This window comes from Lindgomyces ingoldianus (genome assembly GCF_010093535.1).
Source record: "Lindgomyces ingoldianus strain ATCC 200398 unplaced genomic scaffold BDR25scaffold_14, whole genome shotgun sequence".
NCBI classification, from domain to species: Eukaryota; Fungi; Ascomycota; class Dothideomycetes; order Pleosporales; family Lindgomycetaceae; genus Lindgomyces; species Lindgomyces ingoldianus.
In genome coordinates, this window is record NW_022985175.1 from 923,921 (window position 1) to 934,631 (window position 10,711).

General features: G+C 35.8%; 1 protein-coding gene across 1 annotated transcript; it reads right to left on the reverse strand.

Moving 5' to 3' along the window:
* Positions 1 to 7,526: 7,526 nt before the first annotated feature.
* Positions 7,527 to 8,857, reverse strand: BDR25DRAFT_354662 (uncharacterized protein; the record flags this gene model as incomplete). The annotated part of the gene is made up of 5 exons (XM_033695349.1): positions 7,527 to 7,753; positions 7,792 to 7,827; positions 7,867 to 8,068; positions 8,498 to 8,620; positions 8,792 to 8,857. The coding sequence occupies 5 exons, from the start codon at positions 8,855 to 8,857 to the stop codon at positions 7,527 to 7,529; spliced, it is 654 nt and encodes a 217-aa protein (XP_033548264.1).
* Between the last annotated feature and the right edge of the window lie 1,854 nt (positions 8,858 to 10,711).

A 10,711-nucleotide genomic window follows, 5' to 3' on the forward strand; every position in this document is an offset into this window, starting at 1 on the left:
TGTCTGTACGCAGCAGCAGCGTCGCGGCCTGGATACGAGCGATCACGCACGAGCAGGATCACGTATCTATGTCACATGATGCTCGTGCGCGAACCTCTGTGCGCGAACATCTAGATATCCCCCTTTTCCTCTGTATAGAGGAAAAACAAGAAGCAATTAACACTAGTTACCTAACACCCCTGTGCGATGTTTACACTGTGCAAACCTCTCTGTCTTGTACGCATTTGCTGACACCAAGTGCTAGCTAGCAGAGAGTCTATTTAACAGTAAGTATAGTTATATTTTTTAAAACTGCTTTATTCTTTTTTCTTAAGTTTACGCAAGTAGCGCTGCTAGCACTTATTAAAAATTTTTACTATTTTAATTTTATTTTTATAAGAGCTCTAACTTATATTTAAGCTTTAATTCTCTTTACTACTTTTAACATAGCTGCAGCTATAGCAGTAGAAGCCTGTAAAAAGGCTTGTCCTAGGGCTAAGTTGCCCTTTAGAACTAATTTAACACTAGATCTTTACTAACCTATAAGCTAAGTCCCTTACTAATAACTAAAAGTACTAAGTTAATATTCTTATATATCTATAATAAAAAACTATATTAGCCCTAATATAGGCTTTTATTAACTTAGAAGTAAATAGCATAAGTTACATTAATAAAAAACTAGCGCGTAAACTAAATCTTTAATTAATACTACTTACCTAAATAATTTACCTAACTAGATTTAATAAAAAATAACTTAAAAAAAGTTTTATTTTCTATACTATAACTATTATAATTACCTACTAACACTATAAGAAGTAGATTAAGCTCTATATAATAAACATAAGATATTATAACTTAATTTTAAGATAACTATAGCTATATTAGCATAAAGTTGCCTTTAATTACTAAGAGTAAGTTTTAAACTTTAACTCTTTTTAATGCTAAAATATATGCTTACGCTTACACCTAAATAACACTTAAGTAGCACTTAATATAAAAGGTTTCTAGACTTATTCTCTAATAACTTAGAAAAAAACTACTTAAGTAAAGCTAATAAGCTAGGCTTCTTACTAAAATAAGCTATATAAAATAATTTAATAACTATTTAAACTTAAAAAAAAAAAGCTTTTAAAAAATTTTTACTTACTTAATTTAAACATAAACTAGAACTTAAACAGTAAATAGACATCTGCTATATAAAACCTGCCCTATTTATAACTTTAGCTTAATAACTAGATTATAAAATCTATATAGTTATAATTTCTAATATAGACTAAGCTTTAGCTCTCTAAAAACACACTAACTTAAAAATAATAGTTTCTTAAGACTACTATAACTTATTACATATTTTTTTTAAGACAAGTCTAATAAGCTTTTAATATAACATTTATATAATTACTAAATAACTTTTAAGCCTAGTAAATAACTTAGTTATAGGCTACTATATAAAATATTACTAAATAAATTAAAAGTGCTTTAAAAATACCTTAATAAAAACTTAGAAAAAGGGTTTATTTAAGCTAGCTTTTTACTAGTAGTGTTACTTATACTATTTATAAAAAAACCTAAAAGTAGGCTTTAATTCTATGTTAACTACTAAAGACTAAACACTATTACTATTAAAAACTAATACTTAATTTCTTTTTTATAGAAAACTCTAAGCTAACTAAGTAAAGTAAAGTATTTTATAAAGTTAGATATTATTACTGCCTTTAATAAGCTAAAGATAGTAAAGGGTAATAAGTAGCTAACAGCATTTTAGACCTAATATAGACTATTTAAGTACCTAGTAATGCCTTTTAGCTTAGCTAACACACCTAGTACTTTTTAATATTTTATAAACAACTTACTCTAACCCTACCTAGACGTGTTCTGCACTATGTATATTAATAATATTCTAATCTATAGTGATAGCCTTTTAGAGCACAAACAGCATGTACGCTTAGTGCTAAAGGCTATAGAAGAAGCAGGTCTACTGTAACAATCCTTATGAATTGTTCCATCTTAGATGGCCCAGAAGGCCCCCGTATTAGCCCTGACCTTGACCTGGCCCTGACCCCTGCTGTTACCCCTATTCCCTTATGTATTTAGTCACACCTCGCCTCTATAGCTAGCTTAGTAGTTTTCTAATATCCTACGTACAAGGCCTATAGGTGTTATTAGTATTCCTAGGTCTTTAAGTCCCTACGCACTTCTATATGCCTCTAAGTAGATTTATACCGCATTTAGACCTATTGTCTTGCCTGCGCCGTTACATCTACAACTTAATATAGACAAATATAAGTTTTACTAATTAAAGGTTACATATTTAGAATATGTAATTTTTATAAATAGCATTTAAATAGACCCTATTAAAGTTTAGACTATGCTAGATTAGTAATACCTAAAGAACATAAAAAATATTTAAGCTTTTATAAAATTTACTAACTTTTACTAATAATTTATTAATAACTTTTTATAGTAAGTAAGCTTTATAATTACACTTACTAAGAAAGAGATTTAATTTAACTTTAACTTAAATTACTAATAGTTTTTTAACTAGCTAAAGAAAGCCTTTACTAAAGCCTTAATACTCTACTACTTTAACTTTAAACTACTAATACTTGTAGAAGCTAATGCCTTAGACTACATAGTAGCAGGAGTTCTCTTCTAGACTAAGCTAGATAGGACTATTAAGCTTATTATATACTTTTTAAAAAGAATAAGTCCTGTAGAAAGTAATTATAAGATCTATAATAAGAAATTACTTACTATAGTATGCTACTTTAAACAATAGCAACCTAAACTAGAAGGTGCAGCGCATCTAATATAGGTTCTATCTAACTATAAGAACTTATAGTACTTTATAACTATAAAATAACTTAGCTACTAATAAGCTTATTAGTTTAAATACTTATTTTATTTTAATTTTAAGATTACTTATTATTCTAGTTAAAATAGAGGGAAACTAGATGCCTTTATAAGGTAATTCTAAGACATCTTTACTTAGAAAGAAGTGTAAAAGGCTTAACACTAAACTTTACTTTAACTTAAGCTATTTTTAAACTTTAACTTAAATAAAATAAATTAGATAATTAATTAAATTATTACTAATAAGTATTTAAATAATAAATTTATTTAAAAAACCTTAGACCTACTCTAAAATAGCGCTAGTTAGTTAAAAAAGGTAACACTAGCTAACTATAAAAACTAAAATAGTAAGCTATATTACTATAACTAACTTATAATTCTTAATTTGTCTGTACGCAGCAGCAGCGTCGCGGCCTGGATACGAGCGATCGCGCACAAGCAGGATCACGTATCTATGTCACATAATGCTCGTGCGCGAACCTCTGTGCGCGAACATCTAGATATCCCCCTTTTCCTCTGTACAGAGAAAAGACAAGAGCAATAGAACTAGAAACATGTTGCCCTCACCTTACCTACCTTGTACGCTGTGCACACCGTACACCACTCTTACTCTTGCTACTTAAGTGCTTATACTATAAGCAGCTAGCTGTTAGAGCCTATTTAACATAATTCTAATAAACTAAGAATTAAACTACTCTAAATTATACATAACTTGCCTATTAAAGGACACTTAGGCAGAGGAAAGACTCTTAACCTACTACAGAGAGAGTACTACTAGCCCTGCATGTTCTATACTGTACGCTAATATGTATTATGTTACTATACTTGCTGTAAAGCAAAGGCCTTTTAAAAAAGGTATAATAGCCTACTTAAACTACTTCTAATTTTTAAATAAGCTTAAAAAAATATATTAATTAATTTTATTATAAACTTACCTTTATCTAAAGAGTATATAAATATTATAGTAGTTATTAATTACTTAACTAAGTATTAACACTTAATACTATGTTCCTTTATAACTGCTTCTAATATAGCCTAGTTATTCTACTAATACATATAAGTTTACTATAGCCTGCCTAACATAATTATATTAGATAGAGGTACGTAGTTTGTCTTAGCCTTCTAAAATAAACTCTATAAATAGCTCTAAATTATCTCTTATCTATTTATAGCTTTTTACCTAGAGACTAATAGCTAGACTAAGAACATAAACACTATAATAGAATAAGTTTTATAAGTGTATATAAACTACTAGTAAGATAACTAGGTAAAATAGTTAGCTATAGCATAGTTTAAAGCTAATAACATAACATCTAAATTAACATAAGTATCTTTATTTTTAGTAAACTATAGATACTACTTTTAAATAAGATTTAAACTACTTTTAAATACCCCCTAACTAACTTATTAATTTATATAAGTAATAGATGTAAATAGACTTATTAATAAAATCTAAAATATATCTAAATATATTTATAAAAAGCTTATATAGGCTTAAGCTTTTTAATAAGAGTATGTAAACTAATCTTAAACTTCTACATCTGCGTATGCAGCTAGTAAGAAGGTCTAGCTAAATGCTAGAAATATTTAAATAAACTAATAATTAAAGAAACTTAATTAAAAAAACTTTAGCCCCTTTATAGTAGCTTATATAGTTTTATTATATGCTTACTAATTAATCTTACCTAACAGCATAAAGATACACCCTATGTTCTACATATTATTGCTGCGCTAAGTAGCCCCTAAATCTAACTATCTACTTAAATAGCTAAACTTACTACCTAAACTTATTATTATAAATAATAAACTAGAATATATTATAAAAGATGTTAAATAAATCTAGTTTAATAAGAAAAAATGTATTTATAAATACTTTATAAAATAGACTAGATATAATAAACTATTATAAAAACTTATAAAAGCTTTATAAAAAAACTTTATAGTAACTTAATTCTATACCTAATACTTATCTAAACTAAACCTGTACCTTAATAAAGACAACTTAATGCTAGAACTACTAATGTAAAGGATTCCCTTTTTAATAAAAGGGGGGGTACTGTTACAGTATCCTCTCTAGATCCTAGACATAACTGTATTAGACATGTACTAAAGTATTATTAGTGCATATCTAACATAAATATAACATAACATAGACATAAACTTAAGCATAAACTGCCTTAACACTAACTAAACCTAGAATAAGCTTAATTTATACTTAAAGCGCTTAGACTTTTAAGCTAAGTATTTAATTACTAATTTTCTTCTAAACTTTCCTATTCCTCACACAACGTCTTGTACCTACTATAATACCTCACATAGTAATTAAACTAGACCTCTGTGAAGCTCTATAACCTTACTCGTGCACAATTGTGACAAGGCGCTAGGTTAAAATTTTTATATATAACTAAATTACTTCTAACTTTATTTTAATGCTAAAGTTTCTACTATGCTTTAAATATACTTTTAATGCTATAATTACTTTTAGTAATATTTAAGAAGAAGTTTAAAGTGCTAGATTAGTTCTATTTAACTTAAAATAAGTTATAATAAGCTTTGTGTAACGATTTGCTCGAATCGTTCCATCTCGGGTTGCCCAACGAACCTACATCCGAAGGTTCGCCGTATCGGCTCCGCCCCCCTGTCCTGGCCCCTGCTGTACCCCTATTCCCCCAAGTATTTAGTCGCACCTCTCCCCTTAGCTAGCTCAGTAGTTTTCTGATATCCTCTCGTACAAGGCCTATAGGTGTCAATGGAATTCCCAGGTTTCTGAGTCCCCACGCACTCCCATATGCCTCTGAGAGGATTCACACCGCATTCAGACTTGTTGTCTTGCCTGCGCCGTTACATTATATCAGAAAACCCGCTTTTGCTGGTAACAGCCTCTTTAACAATATCGCATCAATTGTTTATTTAATTACGTCCAAGCCCGAGACGCGTCCGATTTAGTTCAGGTCGTGCTACTCACACACCGTTACATCGAATTATTCAGTTATCCAGACAGGATCTAGTTATCCAGACAGGAGGTCTCTGAGATCCTGTCTGGATAACTGGATAATTCGATGTAACGGTGTGTGAGTAGCACGACCTGAACTGAATCAGACGCGTCTCGGGCTTGGACGTAATTGAATAAACAATTAATGCGATATTGTTAACAAGGCTGTCACTAGCAAAAGCAAGTTTTCTGATATAATGTAACGGCGCAGGCAAGACAACAGGTCCGAATGCAGTGTGAATCCACTCAAAGGCATATGGAAGTGCGTGAGGACTCAGAAACCTGGGAATTCCATTGACACCTATAGGCCTTGTACGAGAGGATATCAGAAAACTACTGAGCTAGCTAAGGGGAGAGGTGCGACTAAATACTTGGGGGAATAGGGGTACAGCAGGGGCCAGGACAGGGGGGCGGAGCCGATACGGCGAACCTTCGGATGTAGGTTCGTTGGGCAACCCGAGATGGAACGATTCGAGCACATCGTTACAGTTCTTGTAGCGTCCGTAATAAACCTGCTGAGAAAGATTCTCCCGCTGTAATAGAGGTAGCTGGCAAGCGCAATATTCTGGGAACCTTTGACTATACTGAGGATAGCAGAGGGGAGAGGGAGAGGGAGATGTAGCGCTATCTAAGATTGTTGCTTGGCGTGCAAAGCCGTACTTGGAAGGGCTGCGAAGTAGAGAATCCTCATAAATAACTTTTCTATTTCAGCATCAGTTAGAAAAATCCACATAGTGATATATAGGCTCGTTACTAGAATTATGGCAGTGTAGAATAGAAGTGTATACCCCCGAAGTAAACAGCATTCTTCCTCATGATCTAGGCTATAGGTTTGTTGTTTCAATTACACCCTCACTAACAATGATCGAACCAAGCAATCCAATAACTTTGGCGGTATGGATTGGAACCATGAGATAGCCAAGATGCCAGTGGGTTCATAGTCTATTATGGCGTAAAAGCCTGCAACAATACCGATTACATTGGTCTTTGAATTTGGAAACTCGGTGAACAACACTGCATATACGGTTGCAAGGAAGAAAATTATGAGCGTGTTTAGGAAGAGTGGCTATGGAAGCCGAAGATGTCTGTTGTGTTATGGAGTGAAAGTATTGCTGTGACAAGATGCTGGAGGCAAAACGCGATTGACGAATAATGCCCAGCACAGTAGCCGATAGTTCTGTCGTGTGCCAGTAAAAATATGGCTTGTCATAAAAAAGTGGAACATGGCTAGGTTATGATTATTTGGAAGAAGGTGTAGTCGTAATTAAGGAGGATGTCAACAGAATGGAAGGCTCTGTCTTAAATTACCTCACCATTCCATGGTGGGTGACAGGACGTTGAAAAAAATCGTGTTGACGTGAGCTTCGGGGTGATCTCACTTAGTGTGGGCAATGTTCTTCAGCCGGTTGAAATTATAGTCCGCCAGTGCAAATCCTGCGAAGGTGCAAAAGCGGACAACTTCGTATATCCTTTCCCACACAGTGCCAGAAGCAAATTTGACATCGAGAGTGAGTACCTGGAACTAAAAAATCTAAAGATCACGGAAAAGGCTAGATAGAAGCCGGGATTGTCTCGGTTCGTGATGTGATGATAAAGGATGATTGTTGAATAGGTCGAAGAAGAGTTCGGTGGTGGAAGTCTCATAGCGTGGGGAGAACGAGTGCTTCTTGCGTTTTCGCACACTATATCTAGACAAGATTATTGATTATTCCGTAGGTATTGTAGGTGAGTCTATCCCTCGTTTGGATGCTGTTCGAGCTTCTTGATCGAGTAATGTGAATTGGGTGAAGACATCTTCAGGTACTATAATCTCGAAGTTTGCATTGGGGCCGCTACCCCAATCGCATGAGTCCCAAGAACTGAAGGCCATCAAATCTTCCTGTTTGGGGGATTGGGATCTATTCGAACCATGGTGGCATACCGAACCGCGGTCTTTTATACAACATCATGGAGACCCGCCTTTAAGTCACCCCAAGCACGATATATCTCAAGAAACCTCATATTTGCTGTTCTAAGGCACAATCAGCAATTAGCAATTAGCGAACTCCAAAGCGCCCAAATCTTCTGTGGGACGACCAAACGCGGTGCACCGTGGGGAAGCTTTGTGCGTGCGCCAAGCCTCGCAGGGATGCGGTGGTTAAGATTGTGTAACCCAAAAGCCAAGTTCACTGTGAAGTAGATCCCCAATGCTAGGTTTTGAGGCTGGGTTGGGTTATTGTATTTGGTGGCTTCGGGCGATGTTGCTTGCTGTGACGAAGACAAGGCTTATGGTGTTTAATCGAACGTAACTGTTACTGTCAGTACTAAGTAGTGTTTTTAAGGCGTTACTGGCAGCAATAGAGTTTTGTTCTTACAGAGAGAGTGAATTAAAACAGCCTTATAGGCAGCAATAGTTACTGCTAAGTTAATTAATTGTGAAGCTACTATTTAGTATAGTTACTGTAGTAACTAGTGTTTCTAGAGGCTCTAGGGGGCTAGTAGCGGAGATTGTTTAACTCTAAGTGAACAAGTCCTCTGGCAACCTAGTTGCGTTGTAGCTTTAGAGCCTTAATTAAAGCACCTCTCGCACTTAGAGTTTGTAGCAGGGATAGATAGGTAGTTATGAGCTATCTTATACAGTGTTGGATAGTGCTTACGCCCAATTTAATCCTACTAAGTGAGTGGATCTCTATAGACTATATCGTCTTTGGCCGCAACAAGGAGATCAGATTGAGCATTATTAATGTACTGCTGCAGCTCATTTGCCAGGCGTGCCTCCTGTTCCAGAGCAGCCCTCACATTACTAAGCGCGAAAACGTCCTCCGCGAACGCGTTACCAAAACACTAAGAAATTAATTAGTATAGGTACTTACTGCAGCAACTATAGCCTTATTAACATTACAGTAACAGAAGGCAATTTACTTTTTTCTAACTGCTAAGAGATTGCTACTATTAGTAACAGTAGGAACAGTGCTATGTTCTATTAAACACCATGACAAGGCCCCCGGAGCGCTGATCATTGGCCAATCGAAAGACAACAGATTTCAGGCGAGCCATACTACGAGAAGGCACTTTTTTGGAAAGGCTTGGGCGAAAAAATTAAAGAGGAATTATATTCAGGCCGAGAAATGATGTAAAGTTTCAATAATCGTACTCGCATTTGAAATGACTCCAGGATCCCGTGCTTCATCCTGACCAAGGAATAATCAAGACGGGGTTAATCGTCATCGAACAAAGGACTGTGGGGCTAGAGAAGTAGTCTTTGCAGTTAGTTTCTCTAGATCCTTGACATTCTCAAAAAATTGAGGGCGTTTCGACTTCGTTCGTTGCACGAGACTGGGCACTATCTTGAAGTCATACGGATTAGAGATAAGCGAACAGTTGCAACACCACTTACCGAATTCGAGTTAGTCTAGGACGCCTATTTTGGCCAGATTTTGGTCCTAGAGAACGTGATTATGTCCTAAACATCGCTTTAGTCTATATATATAATCATGAGAGTTTCTTTCCGGGTTGCAGGATGTTTTGGAGTCGATAGGGCGCTGTTTTAGGAGCTTTCAAGACTGGCTTGACCAAAACATGCATGGGTGCAACTATCGAAGCAGTTGAACAACGTGCAGGGCAAGGTAGAATTCAGGCCGTCTCTCTGGGTGAGGTACGAGTCAACCAGTATTCATAGCTTCATGAACGACCACATCGTGTAAAGTGCTTGATCAATCGAATCTTTTGGAGGTGATAATTGGTGAGAAAGAGAAGGCAGGAAGAAGGAGTAAGTTGGGGACACGAAGAGATGAGCTGGAGAACCTCATTTGATCAATCATAGAGACTTAAGCTCACGCCATGCATATCAAAGGAGGGGAGAGGCTCTTATCTCAGCTAGCTCAGACGTGAGGAGAGAACCGAAGACGCACAAACCACCATGCATATTGCTACTCCAAATAGAGTATGGCCTGGGGGTTAGCGGTTTCTGACCCCTGTCGGTAGCGTTTCTCTCCTCAGCCGTCTGAGGGACTTTTGTAATTTTTTCTATGAATAGGCCTATTTCAAAAGCATCACAATAGAATTAGATTTACAATATCTCTACTACTATATGTCTAAATAGGCTTAGAATTTAATAGAATGTAGAGACAAGCTGTAGCTATAAAATAGTATATTTTTTTACTAAATTCTAACTATTATTAGCAGAGAAAAATCTAAACGCGCGCAGAACTTTAACCTATCTATACCTTAATTTTAGATTTATAGTATCGCCCTCCTGACTAGAACTTGACAACTAGTAGACCAAATTCCCTAGGATTTTGCAGAATCCCTAACAGAGCTAGTCTGAGACAGCTCCTAGATCCTCAGAGTCCTCAGACAACAGCTGGTTGAGCTGCAGACATGAGGGCGATCGCGATGTCCCTAGCCTACTATCCAGCTTGACAACCAGTGGCCTAGATCTCCTAAAACTTTGCAGGCTCCCTAATAGAGCTAGTCTAAGACAGCTCCTAGATCCCTAGAGTCCTCAGACAACAGCTAGTTAAGCTGTAGACATGAGAGCAATCGCGATGTCCCTAGCCTACTATCCAGCTTGACAACCAGTGGCCTAGATCTCCTAAAATTTTGCAGGCTCCCTAATAGAGCTAGTATAAGACAGCTCCTAGATCCCTAGAGTCCTCAGACAACAGCTAGTTGAGCTGCAGACATAAGAGCGATCGCGATGTCCCTAGCCTACTATCCAGCTTAACAACCAGCGGCCTAGATCTCCTAAAATTTTGCAGGCTCTCTAATAGAGCCTGTCTTAGACAGGTCTTAAATTCTAAAGATAATATATTGTGTGGTTAGGGAGTCGCATTAAGGTGTAGTTGTGGGGTTATTAAAATGTCCTGCGCAGGACTTAATAGCGCAATACTCTGCTAAATCTTGTTAGAA